The sequence below is a fragment of the Octodon degus genome, unplaced genomic scaffold (assembly GCF_000260255.1).
Source record: "Octodon degus isolate 3935 unplaced genomic scaffold, OctDeg1.0 scaffold00052, whole genome shotgun sequence".
NCBI classification, from domain to species: Eukaryota; Metazoa; Chordata; class Mammalia; order Rodentia; family Octodontidae; genus Octodon; species Octodon degus.
The window spans coordinates 5,282,138-5,298,482 of record NW_004524628.1 but is presented as its reverse complement, the minus strand read 5'-3'; the positions used below and the strand labels follow the sequence as shown (position 1 = coordinate 5,298,482).

At 41.8% G+C, this 16,345-nt stretch overlaps 1 protein-coding gene across 4 annotated transcripts in view; it reads left to right on the top strand.

Annotated features, from left to right (window-relative positions):
* Mgat4a (mannosyl (alpha-1,3-)-glycoprotein beta-1,4-N-acetylglucosaminyltransferase, isozyme A) overlaps window positions 1-16,345 on the top strand; it is a 131,854-nt gene that overhangs the window by 57,698 nt on the left and 57,811 nt on the right. For all 4 annotated transcript variants that reach the window (XM_023717349.1, XM_023717348.1, XM_004633182.2 and 1 more), the window contains 3 exons: window positions 158-325; window positions 3,271-3,411; window positions 12,180-12,313. In XM_023717349.1, coding sequence (XP_023573117.1) covers window positions 158-325; window positions 3,271-3,411; window positions 12,180-12,313 — 443 coding nt within the window. The remainder of the gene's footprint in view (window positions 1-157; window positions 326-3,270; window positions 3,412-12,179; window positions 12,314-16,345) is intronic.

Genomic DNA, 16,345 nt, shown 5'->3' with positions numbered 1-16,345 from the left:
TTTTTTTTTTTTCCTGGGGGCGGGCAGGGTAGCCCAGGCTGGCCTGGAGCTCATGGCCATCCTCCTCCCTTAACCTCCTGAGGGCACTATTACAGATCTGTTTGTATTTTTTTTTTTGAAAGTGTATTAAGGACTTCTTTTTAATGTTTGCCTCTAGAAAAACTAATTGCTTATGAACGAGAATTTCTTGCTTTAAAAGAACGTCTACGAATAGCAGAACACAGAATTTCCCAGCGTTCTTCTGAGTTAAGTACCATTGTGCAACAGTTCCGGCGCTTAGGCGCAGAAAAAAATGGAAGTAAGGATGCAATGAATAAATTTTCAGGTACAAATGATTCTGTTTATGTATTACAAAAAGTGTGGTTTCTTTTCTTATCTTTTTTAATTTTTTTTGTGGTACTGGGGATCAAACTCAGGACCCTGCACTTGCAAGGCAGGCACTTATGCTGCTGAGCTATCTCCCTGGCCCCAAAAGTGCATTTTCGAGGGACTCTGTTGAGGATGTTATTTGGAAGTTACATAGAATAATTATTAGCCAGCACTTGTTAACACTTTTCAGAGAAAAATCAGCACACTAAATTTTCTGTTCTAGTAAATTATAAAATAATTTCTATTGGTTATTAAATTTGATTTTAAAAGAATGTAACAAGGGAAATTTCAGTTATAGAAACTTCTCTGAGAGTAGTAAAGAACCTTCATCTTGGGAAAACATATTCAGAGTGAAATTAAAGCTTAACTTTGTGCTGACAGTTCGTCGGTGTCGTAACTCATGTGTAGACTTCGGGTGGCCCGTGGAGAAGTCTGGGCTCTTTGGAGCAGTTAGTGCTTCTGTTGTCTGAATTATTATTATTATTATTATTATATTTTATTTTTTTGTGGAACTGGGGATTGAACTCAGGCCCTCGCGCTTGCCAGGGAAGCGCTTATTCCACTGAGCCATCCCCCTGGCCCTGTCATCTGAATTATAATGAGGAAGATGCAGGGGTAGGGGGTGGGCGCTTGGCAGGGTCAGCCCTGCTGTCCTTGTCTGAGGACATCTGGTCAGTGTAAGGTGAATGCTCGTTATCTTCTCTGTTTTTGTGTTTTTTATTCTCATTATTAAGTCAATATGGTTGTAATTAAGGTGCCTTCAGACCTGCATGATCTTTCCAGATTAGCATATTTTAAAATGATAAAATCCAAATCCCAAAACATGAATTTTTCTAATCTGGACATCTACTACATTACCTTATTTTTAAGATGTTGTGGTCCTAATTTCCCCTCCAGATGATAAATTTGTATTACATCACAGTAATATTTAAAATTATGGAACAATGTAGATTAAAAAAAAAAAACAAAACACCCACCCAGAAACATGGCGCCAAGTGGTGTCTGTTAACATTTTTTGTGTCTTTTCCATCTTTTTCATGCATTTTTTTTTCTTCAGAATGTTTACTCTTGAAATTATACCATGAGCAGTTTTACTGTATCATTAAGTACTCTTCAAAATGTTATTTTTAGTGGCTGTAATCACCCAGTCAGTCATGGACTATAATAAGCACTTTTTTACATGTAGTCAAAGGAGTTTTCCCTTTTTTTCCCCGCTCACCTTCTGACCCTGTGATGAACATCTCTGTGTATGCGTCGGCCACATTTTTGTTAGCCCTTAATTTCTTTTTTCAAAACTGGTATAGGTTTCGATAACTGTTGGTTTTCAACCATCAGAGTACCATTCCTAGAACAAGCTATAAAAAAACTACTAAACATGTGTTGAATTCATAGAAGCTTTTTTTTTCTTCCTGATATGAGGATTGGACCCAGGGCCTTCTCACTTGACTACATTCACAGGCCTTTTTAGGTTTCTTTATTTAGAGATAGGATCTGGCTGAGTTTACCAGCCTGGACTTGAATTTACAATCCTGCTGTCTCAGCTGCCCACAGTGCTGGGATTACAGGCATGTACCACCTTGCCTGGCAAAAGCTAGATTCTTGAAAGGTAAATTATTGAGTAGCAGGACTCAAGTTTTTAGTGCTTTTGATGCTGTTCTAAGTAACAGACATTTATTACATTATTACCAATATTTGCTATTTAACTTAATAGGTGAAAATGGTGTATTAAAATTTGTATTTCTTTACTCATAGAATTAAAGTTTTGTTTCTTGTGTGACAGTGACTTTCATTTCTTAGTGAGTTCATTCACCATTTCCTGTTTGTTTTCTGAGACAGAGGCTTGCTATATAGTCTAGGCAGGCCTGGATCTCTCTACGTAGCCCAGGCTGGCCTCAAACATGTGATCCGCCTGCCTCAGCATCAGACGTGCTGGGTATATTTTAAAATGTACTGAGGATACAAATCCTTACTTGTAGCTTTCTTGTTTCAAAGGTTATATCCTACTGTAGTGACATTTTAAAATGAAATTGCTTATCTGTGCCATTTTTTTGGCTTTTTTTTTTTTTTTTTTTTTTCTGTCCTATGCTGGGGATCAAACCCAGGACTTCATCCATGGTGAGCAAGTGCTCCACCACTGAGCTATTTCCTAGTCCCAAGACTGTTTAAAAGTTTTTTATAAAATTATTGTACTGGGGATTGAACCTAGAGCCTTAAGCTAGGTGAACCCTCTGCCACTGAGCTACATCTGCCACTATTTGTTTGTTTGTTTGTTTATTTATTTATTTATTTATTTATAGACAGGGTCTTGCTCAGTTGCCAAGGCTGACCGCAAGCTTTTTTTTCCTGCTTTAGCCCCCTGAGAAGCTGGGATTACGTGTGTGCCTGGATAACCCAAATTTTATTTCCTAACACATTGCATGATTTATTGGTTCCTCTAAAAAAAAAAAAAAAAAATCCCCCAAAACACAAACCTGTTTGAAGGTTGTGATCTGCATTAAATATTTTCAACTTGGCCTGTTTCAATCCAGTGTTGCAGGAAATGGCTGTTCCATGGGAGGTGTGGGGAGACACTAACAAGGGGAGGTGAGTGCAGATCACCTTGCTGTCTGCACGTGTCAAGGTGGCCAGCACGCTGGCATCTGGCCGGCCCAAGGCCCGAGCTCTGGGGCTTCTCAGAGGCCCAGAGTTGGCGCTGCACCACATCCTGGTCCTGGTGCCTTCAGTGACCTCGGCTCCCTCTGGGAGACTGGATCATGCCAGGGTCCCCTGCATCTTATGTGGCAGGCTCATTCCCCAAGGCATATTAGGAAGGGACATTCTATCAATGTTTCCTATTTGTACAACCAGCAACCTATATGCGGTAAGGTGTTCCTGTGGATTAATTAGACTTTTGCATTTCAGATACCACCCTAAAGCTCCTGAAAGAGTTAACAAGCAAAAAAGCTCTTCAAGTGCCAAGCATTTATTACCATTTGCCTCACTTACTGCAAAATGAAGGAAGCCTGCAGCCCGCCGTGCAGATAGGCGGTGGGAGGACAGGAGGTATGTTGGCGTCGGGGCTGTGCCACTGGTCTGAGCTGTGACTTGGTGCGTGATGGTGCCCACTTCACGTCGGGCAGCTCGGAGGAAAGAGGCCCTTTCTTCTGTGCTTGGTGCCTTGGAACTCCTTCCGATGCCCAGGTTGAAAGGAGCGGGGCATTTTTCTCCATAGACTAGAATAATACTGCAGGAGAAGATCAAGAGACGTCTGTTCAGAGAGCCAAATGGTGAAGCCTTTGTCATTTTCTATTTTAAAATTTGTGAAGTAGAGGGTGATTTTTCTCCCTTGTGTCTTATTTCAACATTAATAGCTTGCACAGTCACGCCAGGTGGGCTCGGTCTTTCCCAATCTACTTTTTCTTACAGAGATGTAAGTAGACTTATTCAACTTTAAATGCAGTCATAGGAATACTGTGCTTGGCTCCCTTTTTCTTATATACCCATAAGATAATGTATATTTTTTCTCTCCTGCGTCATAGCCACTGAGTTGCTTGAATTTTCTTTGGGGGACCTGTTTTTAAGTCTTGTATGTTTTACAGTTTCATTTTGACTTTGTTATCTCTTTTTGGAGTAAATTTTATTTGTAGATTTATTAAATATATTTCAAAGTTGGGACCTCTTTGTGTTGGCCAGCTTGAGCTCCCTAGGCTCAGGTCATCCTGCTGTCCCAGCCTTCTGAGAACTTCCGGTACACTGCACCTGGCCTTTTGTGGATTTTGGAATGCAGAGAGTAAAATATTATTTTGTTCCCTTGCAAATCATAAGTGAGACAAAATGATGACTTCACAGGTGTTAAAATTCATTACTATTGTTGACAAGTTGTTCTTAGTCTGATTGTGACTCAGGTGCACTTGTAAGTATTGTCCTGTCATGTTTTGGGCTGTTTTCTCCTGTTTCTTAATCTGCACTTGTAAAGTCTTACATCCATCCAGTTTTTAGTCCTACTATGTTTCTACTTTACTGATCATTTAAAATAATATGCTGTCTTCCTAATGAGTGGCGACCCCCCCCCCCTTTTTTTGTATTTTAGGGAAGGGTCTACAGGGTCTTCAGGGTCTCACTACTAGGTTGGACTCATAGTGATCTGCCTGTTTACAGCCTCCCAAGTGCTGGGATTACAGGTGCGTGTACCACCACGCCCAGTCTCGATTGTTGTCTCAGTGCGCCCCGGGGGCGGGGCTAGCATGGCAGGCCCGGGGATCGAACCTCGGCCCCTGCTGCGCCTGCTTGCAGGTGCTTTAATCCACTGGGCTATTTGGCTAGCCCTCCTTTTTTTGTTGTTGTTCTGGGGAGTGAACTGAGAACCTTCACACTGAGCTACATCTCCAGCCCTTTGTGAAATTTTATTTTGAGACAAGGTCTTGCTAAGTCACTGAGTTGCTCAGGCTGAGTTCAAACTTGTGGTCCTCCTGCTTCAGCCTCCTGCAGTACCGGGGTGATAAGTGAATACCACGACACCTGGCTAGAGAGGGTAAGTCTTAAAGCAGCGTGTTTGGACTATTCTTCCATTTTTTATTGATCCAAGAAAAATTTATTGAGGCCAGGCATTCCACAGATTCTGGATGCATAGGCTAACAAGATGTGCAGGAACTCCAGATTAGGGCCAGGGAGATAGCTCAGTAGAATAAGTGCCTGCCTGGCCAGTGCAGGGTCCTGAGTTCAATCCCTGGTACCATTAAAAAAAAAAGAAAGGAACTCCAGATTATTTTCTTTAGAAAAGTAATTGCTATTTTTGATATAAATCCTGTATCTCTCCTTTTAATACTACTTATGTAAGATGCCTTATCCAGTTGTGTTTTTATTGGCTTAGACTATATCTTCACTAGTAACAGCAAATGGAAACAAAAGCAATTTTAAAATCAATAAAACTTTGAAGGTCTTGCCTGGTATAGTGGCACATGCCTGTAATCCCAGCACTAGGGAAACTGAGGCAGGAGGCTCATTGAGAATTCGAGGCCAGCCTGAACTACGTGGCAAAGACACTGTCTCAAAGGGGCTTCTACTCTTTAGGTCAAAGAAAGCTTGTCTGCCAGATTCTATTCTGTCAAGGCAAGGACATGGAAAACTGCAGAGGGGTAGGCGGGCTGCTGCTGCTCTAAGCAGCCCACGTAGGTCAGCATCGATGCCATGGGTGACCCCGTCCTTAGGGGAGCTGAGTCTGTGGTGCAGAGTATGATTTGAAAACAAATCAACGCCATGGTATCTTCAGAGAAATGGGAGAAGACAGCTCACCTGTGAATAGTGAGATTGAAACGATCAGTTAAAAGCCTTTGCTTTGTTATTTCAGTGCTCACATTTAAAATTCCTGTCTGGATGGCTCAGTTAAGAACAGACACAGCTAAAGATCATGTTAGTATTGGAAGGGTGGGACTGGGGGTTCTTCCAGTGCACAGCATAAAGTGTAGAAGGGATGGAAGGGGTGGGAAGTCAGCTCCAGAATGTCTGTCTCTCAGGAGAGAGCAAAAAGCCAGGAGAAAGTGATCACATACCAGAGGGAAATGTCCCTCAGTTGAAGGAGCATCCAGCTCTCCAGAATAAGGAACCCTCGGTGCAGACAGGGGCTGGGAACAGGTGAGTCGGGTGGTCCCTCCCCTGAGGTGGAAACACCCCTCTTGTGGGGGACAGCAGGTGAGGCCCAAGTCCCTGAGCACCTGCCGGGTGCCAGGCTTTGCTGGCGACTGCCCTCTAGGACTCAGCGGGGTTCCTAGCCTTGAGGAGCTTCTCACGGGTGCGGGAGACACGCATTGCTCCAATGATTACTCAAATACTTGTCTAATTACAACCCCAGTTAATGATGTAAAGGCTGCTTTGGGAGCCCGAGAAAGAGCCACGTGGCCTGATTAGAAAGTATGGGGAATTTTTGCTGGCAACATCTCTCCAGGGACCAGTGGGTTATGGGGTTTACTGATACAGGTGGGTGCATTCGCTTCCTATGCCTGCTGTAAAGAACTGCTAGGAACTCAATGAGGTAAAGCAACATAAATTTGTTATCTTACAATTTTGGAGAAAAGAAGTCCTGAAATGAAGGTGTCAGGTGTGTTCCCCCAGAAGCTCCCTTCCCTTATTTGTTCCAGCCCCTACAGGCTGCCTACATTGTTCTGTGGGTCTTTCCCGCATCTTCCAAGCATAGTGTCTTCAAATCACTCTCTGACTGTGACCCTCCTTCTGTGGTTATATCGCCACTTCTCTCACCCTGGCCCCTTCGCCTTCCTCTCTTTGGCTCCTGCGCTTACGGTGAGCACACCAAATAATCCCGATCAATCTTCCCATTTCAGGACACCCTGTGAGGTAACATGTTCAAATTCCAGGATTCAGGGCACACCATCTTTGGGAGGTCATTATTCTTTCTGTCACAATGGGAGAAAAGAATATTCCCGAAAACCAGAAGAGCACCGCAGCCATCTTGTAATGGAGGGGAACATGGCGCATTCTAGATGATGAAGAATTTCATCCTGAAGGTGAAGTGTAGAGTGAGGGAGGCAGGAACAAGATGAGGCTAGACGTACAAGTGGAGGCTGAACAGTGAGGGGCCTTTCAGACCAGTTGTAGGGCTTTGGTTTGTGTCCTAAGAGCATAGGTAGGCACTCAAGAGAGTTTTCACCAGGACTTGTGAGGATGACTTGATGAGATTTGAATTTTGTGAAGGTCACATTTCCTGCAAGAAGAAGAATGGCTGAAGTTATGGGAAGAAGAGCTGCTGTGGAAGATCAGATAAGAGGCTGTTGGTTTTAGTGGTCATTAAGGCGATGAAAGCAGAGCCGGAGAAAGGTGGATTCAGGAGTTATTTGGGAACGAAGAGGACCTAGCGGGCTGAGTGGATTTGTGGGCTGAGGGAGTGGTGGAGGGTAAGTCCTAGGTTACTGGATGGCCTTACTGGATGTGTGGTGGGCAGGGAGGCAACAGGCATTTTACTTCACTGGTTTGCAAGAGAAGATCATATCTGACATTTGGATATGCTAAGTTTCTAGGTGATTTTGACACATTGCACTGAAGAGATGAACTCACAGCGTATTAAGATCTGGGACTCCACAATGAGATCTGATTTAGAATCAGTTTTCTGAGTCATTGTTCATGGATGAATGATAATTGAAGATGTGTGTGGAGGACCTGGGACCCAGGGTGAGCCTAGAAAGTTCCCCAGAAGTTAATTTTAGCAAGAAACCAGGGAAGATGGAGGCAGAGAAGGGGCAGCAAGGAAGCAGGATCTGAATGTTATCTCAGACTATCAGGAAAGGACTGAGAAGTAGATGACTAAAGTCAAGTCATAGGGAACATGACAGGTAAAAAAGATTTGACTGTTGGCTGGGGTCTAAGAGCCTGCTTGACAAGCGCAAGGACCCAGGTTCAATCCCCAGTAACATACCATGCCAGCCACTGAAACCAAGTGTGGTGGCACACATCTGCAATCCCGGCACTGGGGAGGCTGAGACAGGAGGATCCCTTGAGTCTAAGCTGTGTAGCGAGACCCTGTGCCAAATAAATACATAAATAAAAAAATTTTTTTAATTAAATTTTTGACTGTCAATGAATATTTAAAAAGGAATACAATTTAGTTATAACTGAAGGTAAACTAAACCTTGTCAATGTCAAATCAAGATTGTTCCTAAATTTTTCTTGATTTGAAAGGAAATACATGCTAGAATTTGAAAGCCTCCTGGGAAAGTGAAAGAAAACAGAAATAGCAGCAGCTGCTGTCTGTGAAGTCATAAGCAGTGAGGTAGGGCCCTTGCCAGTCTCATGATTGCATTTCAGATTGTCTCGTACGTAACAGATATTACACGCAGCCAGCTAGTGCTTGAGTTGGAACGTTGAACAGTTCGTGAAACAGAACCCTTAGCCAACCCCTTGGTCTTGTTTCTATTTGGTTGCTTCCTTCTCTATAACAGGGCCATATTCTTCCCTTTGCTGACACATGAGATATGATTAAAATATATAGGGTGTGTTCAAATTAGAAATTGATTACAGCAAAAGCCATGTTGCCATGAATAGGCTTCAAAATACTCCAGCTCATTTCAAACACACTTGTCCTGTCCATTTATTTATTTATTTATTTATTTTTTATGTATTGGGTACAGGGTCTCACTACGCAGCTCAGACTCAGTGATCCTCCTGTCTCAGCCTCCCCAGCACTGGGAGTACAAATGTGCACCCCCACGCCCGGTCTCGGTGGCCTGCTCACCTCCCCAGGGGGCGGGGCTGGTGCAGCATGCGTACCAGGGATTGAACCCGGTCCCTGCACTTGCCTAAGCAGGCACTTAGTCCACTGAGCTATCTCGCCGGCTCCCATCCTTTTTGAAGCTACTTTCTGAAGCAGTTCTGTGAGTCCTCTTTCCTCAGGGTCTTTACAAGGTGTGGTGAATACGGCAAGTGCTGCCACCAAGTGCCATCCAGCGGGAAGTCAGGCTGATAAACAACATGGTAGTGGGTCCTCATTCATCCCACTGGATCTGGCTCCACCAACCTTCTTGTTCTTGCCCACAACTCAAATGACCGTGAAAGGGAATGTCTCGAATCGACTCAGGACATCGAGGCAGCTGCAGTAGCACAGCTCGAGGCATGGAAGAGGACTTCCAGACCTGCTTCCGAAAGAGGCACGAGTGATGGAGTGAGCAAGCCAGCATTTTAGGATGAACAACGATGTGGTTTTTGCTGTAATAAATGTTTAGAACAGTCTGGTAGACATTCACTGTATTGTTCAATCACACCTTGAGCTTCCCCTGAAAGCCAATCCCTTAGGATACAAATAGTTCTTAGACTGTGAACACAGATTATTATTATTATTATTATTATTATTATTATTTTTTTTTTTTTTTTGGTCACAAGAACAGACAGAGTTATGCTGTGGTACCTAGTGAACCCCAAATCTCAGTGGTTTATCTGACAAATGTGAATGCTTTTGCCTGACAGAAGCCCTCCACGGGTAAGAGGTGCTCAGGGATCCAGGCTGACAGAGCAGTTGCCATTGTGACTGTACCTGGCTGCCTGGCCAAAGAGAAAGGCTGCGCACAGAAACGCCCACCCAGAGGTCACATGTGCTCGTACCTGGGCTGTCCTCCCTAGTCACACTTATGTCCCTACCCTCCCTAACCAGAGAGGAACCACACAGTACAGTTTTGCCATGAGCTTGGAAGGCAGGGGAAAGCAACCTATTCTGTGGGCATTTTGTGACTACAGCAAGCATCGTTACTCTAATTCTGTAAGTTTGGTCAACATTAGTACTTTTATTTTCAGTGCTTTTGGAGTCATTTGAGTGTCTGGGTTTAAACTAAAGAATTTAAAGCTCAGCACCAAAACAGTGTGAGAAAAAAAGTTTATTTTTTAAACATGCCATCTAAATCAAAGATTAAAGAGAAATGAAAAATCCCAAGAATGTGGTAGAGATTCGAGAATTTGCGTTATTACTGTAGACCACGTTTGTTTGCATACTCTGGAGCAGTGCGCTTTGCTGTTTCTTTAAACAGAGTCTTTGAACTTCAGATGAGGTAGGAATGCTTCATAGCATAGTAACTCGACTTTTAACCTATATTTGGAAAAGTGTGTGTGTGTGTGTGTGTGTGTGTGTGTGTGTGTGTTACTGGGGGTAGAACCTAGGGCCTCATAAATGTGAGGCGAGCCTTTACCCTGAGTACACCCCCCAGCTTGAATCTTTCCAAATTCAAATTCAGAGGTAGATTAAAGTATATGGAAATCTGCCCCCACAGTAACTCTTTCGCTTTTAGCTTCACAAGGTAATGTGGTCAAAAAAGAAGTCCAGCTTTGGTGCCCTCTCCCCTTGGGTGTGTTGCCCTGAGTAAGGGGCACCTCCTTTTCTGCCTGCTTCCCCAGTTCTCCTCAACCCCTCCTCTAGCTCGCCTCTCCCCAGCCCATTTCTCCTCGCCATCTCTTCAGACCTCCTACTTTAAATCCCCATCTCTTGCAGTTATCCCAGTAACTCCCTAACTGATCTTTCTAAAAGTGTTGCTCCTCTTAAAACAATGCTGTGACTTTCTATAAAATTTGGTAATCCCTTAAAATTATGAATCAGATAATATCACTCCCCTGCCTACAGCCTTAGGAGGCTTTCTCTTGTACTCAGAATTCAAACTTTGTGATATGTGACCTAACCCCAGACTAATTATCTAAATCTAGGCTTATTCTGCTTCAGATATATTCTCTTCCTGCAACTTATTATGTCAAGAGCATTATGCTCTCAGGGCCCTGCTGTTTATTCTTTTAGAATGTTCTTCCTCAGCTCTTTCTCATTATTCATTACCAACTCAGTTGGGGTCAGAGAATCTTTCCATGGCCTTAGTCTACAGAGCCACCCGCCACCCCACCCAAGTCATTGTTCTTTTTCATATGACTTCATGTAAATTTGTGTAGTGCATGCATGTTATCCTCTAGGATTACACTGTTGACTCATGCTCCTACTTCTCCATAGACCCATGAGAGCAGGGGTCTTATTTATATTATTCACCACTGTATGTACAGCACAACACCTAGAGTACAGTGTTGCATTTAATAGATGTGTGTAACTCTTATTAGGTTCCTTTTTGAGTCATTCATAACCCTTCCTGAAAGGAAAGAGCTGAGGACATGGCCTTGAACCTTGGGGACAGCTCCCTTGACCCTTGGGACCTTAGTATTCTTTTTTTTTTTTCCATAAATTTATTGAGAAACAAATAGCAATGGCCTTAGTATTCTTGTCTGCAAAATCATGATGGTAGATCAATTGATCTGTGATCTTCAAATTTCCTTCCAGCTTTAGAATTCAATGAATTCTTTTATAGCATCTCCAATAAGTTGTTCCATAATTAAGATTAAATTATTTTCAACATTTGAAAAATACTTCTCTGACATATAACATATAGAATACTAGGACTTTAGGTTAAATTTTTAAAAATTCACTTTGGAATACTGTCTAAAAGAGGAGATACTTCATCTGAGCAGATATAAAATGTGTTGTGCCTAAGTCATTCCCTAACATATTAGTCATGTAGGAACAGATTTGCATTTAGACCAAGCAATGTAGTAGAATCGATGGTAATGTTAGACCTGCAGTATATGAAGTCTCTGTAGGTTCTTAGGGAGTGGCCCCAAGTATTCCTACAGCCATAGTGCAGTGATCCAAAGTAGAGATGAACATTGGTGTAAGGGAATGAACTAGCTCGAGCTCTTATTCAGATGTTGCCATCTTCCTCACTCGCTTTCTGCTTCAGGGTCCGACTCAGAATTCCATATTTCATTTGTCATGTTTCCTCAGCCTTTTGTAACCCGGAGCAGGTCATTCTTTGTCTTCCATGGCCCTGACCCTCCAAAGAGTGCTGGCTGGGTATTTTGCAGATCTGTCTGATCCGCACCGTTCCCAGCTAGGTTGAAGTGATGCATTTTTTACCAGGAAACCTCAGAAGTGGTGTTGGATCATTCTCAGTGCGTCATACCCTTGGGGCTGATACATAAGACATTATGTTCTGAATGTTCATTTCTAAGTTTTGTTGTGTAATAAAATTTGCTCTTTATAGCTCTCGTTTTAGCATGAAGTTTAATCCCTTTTATTTTTTATCTGTCTTCTGACGTCTGATGTTACATATTTTTAATAGGTAAGCCATGTGGAAAAAACAATATTTTAGGCATGCCCTTGGTATCCTGTGATTATTTTTCTTTCTAAAATTGAAATAGAATCCCTCCAATATTCCTATCGGTTTAAGAAGGTGTAATACTGTTGAAGTAGCAGTGTTTTTCTGTATTGTCCTGTAACATTTTTATATACTTACTATATTATTTTGTTTCAGTTTCAATAGTAATGGGAATTCCCACAGTGAAGAGAGAAGTTAAATCTTACCTCATAGAAACTCTTCATTCTCTTATTGATAATCTGTACCCCGAAGAGAAGTTGGACTGTGTTATAGTAGTCTTCATAGGAGAGGTAATTATTTAACTTTTTTAAAAATACTACATAAGCAAAGAGTCAAAGCCATAATTTAATATTTGGGTCTGCTTTTATGAGCACCTAAAAATGTGGTGAGTAAAGGTTAGGTAATAAATACTGTCTGATAGTTTGCTGTAAATCCAATGTGCCGTGTTTGCCTGAACTCTTTCTCTTCTGCACTTACAAGCCAGAAATGGTCATCTTTGGTGTCAGTAGGATAATATTATACACATGGATCTTAAAGACTGAACCCCCATTTGTAGCTCTGAAGCCTAAGTTTGGAGATTTGCACTGATGTTCTTTCTTTGGGATCCCGAAACCTAAAAAAAAAATTTGGCCTGAACTAGGGTTTCATCATCTCTGTGTTCCCTGCAGCCTGCCCTCCTCCCAGGATGTAACCCTCATTAGCACTCGAGCAGCAAAAAGCCCCATGAATGGCTTTTTGTTTTAAAACATTTCTCATATTTTAGTCTCCCAGAAAGATCTAGGAAAATGACAAATCTTGAGCGAGATTTTTTTACCCCACAGGAAGCAGCTCCTTTATAGTATTTCCTTAATTGTCATATTCGATTTTAGAATGTATAAAGGCGTAGGACATAATCTAGCGCTGGGCCTCTGAGTCCCACTTTTTCAGGGTTCTCATCTTTTCATATGGCAGTAGTCTTAATGGTTGCCTTAATAGCTGGGTACTGCTCAAAGCAATCGTGCATGTCTGCCTTTCATGCATGCAGAGGGAATTATAATTACTTTTTTGTACCTTAACAGTTTGTATCTTAAGATAGTTTTCCTTGGGCTTGTATACATAGATATAAATAGATTATCTGTGTGTATTTTAATGTCATGAACACTTTTCTATGTCAACATGATCAACTATTTTATGCCCATGGATATTCCATTGTAAGGTTTAACAATAATTTAAGCAATTTTTTTTACCAGCAGGCAGTTTCTAAGTTCCTACAGGTATCAACACTGCGTTTAAGCATTTCCATAAATCAGCTGCTGCACACTTGTGCTCTGGCTCAGTTTATAAATATTAAAATATTCCTATGTGGCCAGAATGGCCTGCACAAGTTGAATCATTTCTCTGCCAAAGAACTTGTTTCTCTATTCTTTCAGTTTTTTTTTTTTTTTTGATCAGTTTGATGAGTAAAATATAATGCTTTGCTTTTGTTTAATTTGGACTTCTTTGCTGTATGGAATTAAATGTTGCCTTTTTACTGTATACATTTGCGATTATTTTTTATTACCTTTGCTACTTGTGTTAAATTTTGTGTTTTGATTTGCAAAAAGGTTTTATGTCTGAGGGAAATTAACCAAAATATCTTGTTGAGTTTATTACTTATATCAGCTTGTGATGTTTTTGTCTTTCATAGAAATTTTACATTTTAAGTATTCACATATGTCACTCACATATCATAACCAACAGAAATGGGCGCAACTCCTTGGAAAGCTACTTGGCAGTATATACTGACATCTAAAGTATACACTGTGACTCAACATTCTGCTTCCAAAAACGGATTCAGTGGAAACATTTGCAAGTCGTAGAGAAATATATTCAAATACAGACACACATTTCTATAGCTCTTACCCATATATTCATAAAGTATATATGGAAAATGGGGTACTAGAAAATGCTTCAAACTATTAATGGCAGGTATCTTGAGAGCAGAGATTATGGAGTGGTTGTGTTCTGTTGGGTACCATTTTGTAAAATTAGAGTTTACTTACCATGAGAGTATATTAATGTTTCAGAAGAAAAGGGCATGAAAGCTACAATAAAAGGACCATCGGTATGTACTTGAAAAATAGAGGACAGTACACACACAGATTGGTGACCCTCTCCCCTTGGCTACGCTTGGGCCACTAAGATGCAGTACCATCAGGTTGGGAGTTGGGAAACCTGTGTTTGGGGCTGGGTTCTGCCACTTGCTGCCACTTGAGCCCATTTCTTCATCTCTGTAACAAGAAGGATGCCATCGCCCCTTTGAGCTCAGCATTGTTACAGGGAGGCACGGTGACATCACACAAGGAGAGGTGTGATCGGAAAATGCCATGCGTGTCACAGCGGTATTCCTGTCTGCGCGGTTCCTTGGCAGCATTTTTCTGTGTTCACATAAATTTTCAGTCAGGAACACATGTTTTCAACAGAAGGACAAAAGTCTTCTGACTTGCTTTTGGCCATGGACGATCCCTCATCACTGTATTTGCCTCTACCTTGACTCTGGTCATCTGGGATCCCTTTGACTCTGGTAGCAAGCACGTGTTCTATGGCTTTGACCTTGATCTTCATGGAGGGCAGTTTCTAGACCTAGATTTCCAGGTTCTTCCTGAGCCCTCGTTTCAAACTGATTACTTGGTAAGAACATTTGAATGACTTACGGGCAAGATTATAGCTGTATCTTTCCCCAACTTGGTGAATCTGGCCTTCCCAGACTGCGCCTCTTCCGGGGCTCCTACCTGCTGTGTCCAGTGTCGCGGGACCTGAGCTGTAGTGTTCTGCTCCCAGGAACCGTGGGGATCTTGTGTGTCCTCGCTTCTGCTTGTTATTCCAGAGCCTGCTGCTCCACCTCTTCCTTTCCTCTTGATTCTTCAAGCCCCAGCCATCGCTTTCTGTGAAGGCCCCCCCCCGCCCCCCACCTTCTGTTTGAAACGTAACCCAGGCAAACAGAGACAGATCTTTTGCAAATATTTTCAAGTGAACTGGGAATCTTTCTAAAGGCATGTGTGCTCTCTGGTCCATTTCAACATTAGAAAACGAAGGATGTAAAACCAGTGGAGAATCTGGGCGGACAAGCAAGGATCGTCATCCTTGTCTCTTCCATATACCACTTTCTGTTCTCTGTATTCTTTTTCTTAAAAGGGAAGAGTTGTAAGATGCCCCTCTGGGAGGACAAGAGCGACAGAAAAGTAATTATTAGCTCTATGTTTGTTCTTTGTTCCTCTCTGGCCATTTCACCATTACGGGGCCCCTGGGCATATGATGAGATACTTTTAGACATGCAAAGTTTTAAGCCGTTGACTTACTGCCTGTTTGAAAGTTCATTGCTCTGAGTCTCACCAGGGGTTGGGTAGAATGAGTTCTGGCTGCCCCGAGGTTCTTGGGTGGACTCTAAGTGCAGATTATGTGGTTCCTGTGTTTATTTTTACTTAGGGTTTAATTATAGGTCTTTTTTTTTAATTCTTAGGATTCTTTGTTGTCTGTAATATTTTATGCTCTTATATAAAATTTCTTATATTATTATTTGTATTTATCACTTAGCGTTTCTTTCTTTCTTTCTTTCTTTTTTTTTTTTTTTCAAAGTTTTTCCCTGGAGTGTACTCATTTTTTTTTTTTTTTTTTTTTTTTTTTTTGGTGGTACTGGGGATTGAACTCAGGCCCTTGTGCTTGCCAGGCAAGTGCTTATTCTACTGAGCTATCTCCCTGGCTCCCCTTCTTTCCCTTAATAAAGATATTCTGTTCATAACCTCCGTTAGTTCTTAGAATTTATTCTTCAGTTTTAGAGAACACGAATGCATCTCAGCTACCTTTCAGGTTGGGAGTTTCATTTTTTTCCCCCTATATCGTTTGGAGGTCATCCACCAAGATCATTTTTCCTGTATAATTTTTTCATAGAAATAAAAACTACCTATTAAAATTCAAAATTCAATAAATGGGCTAAATAGTTTACTAGTATATTAGATCTAGTTGAGAAAGACTTTAAACACGGAGATCAGTGTAGGAAATTATCTAAATGGAGACCAGTGATAAAAATTGAAAAAAAAAAAAAGGGCCAGGGAGATGGCTCAGTGGAATAAGCGCTTCCCTGGCAAGCACAAGGGCCTAAATTCAATCCCCGGTTCCGGGGGGGGGAAAAAAAAATTGAAAAAAAAAAAGAAAGAAAGAAAAAATGAGAAAACATTAGGAAGCACAAAGAATAAAACAAAAAACTGTATGGGGCTGGTGAGATGGCTCAGTGGTCTAAAGCACCTACTCAGAACAAGCTTAACCAAAGCACAGGGACCTTGGTTCAATCTCCCAGCACCACATGC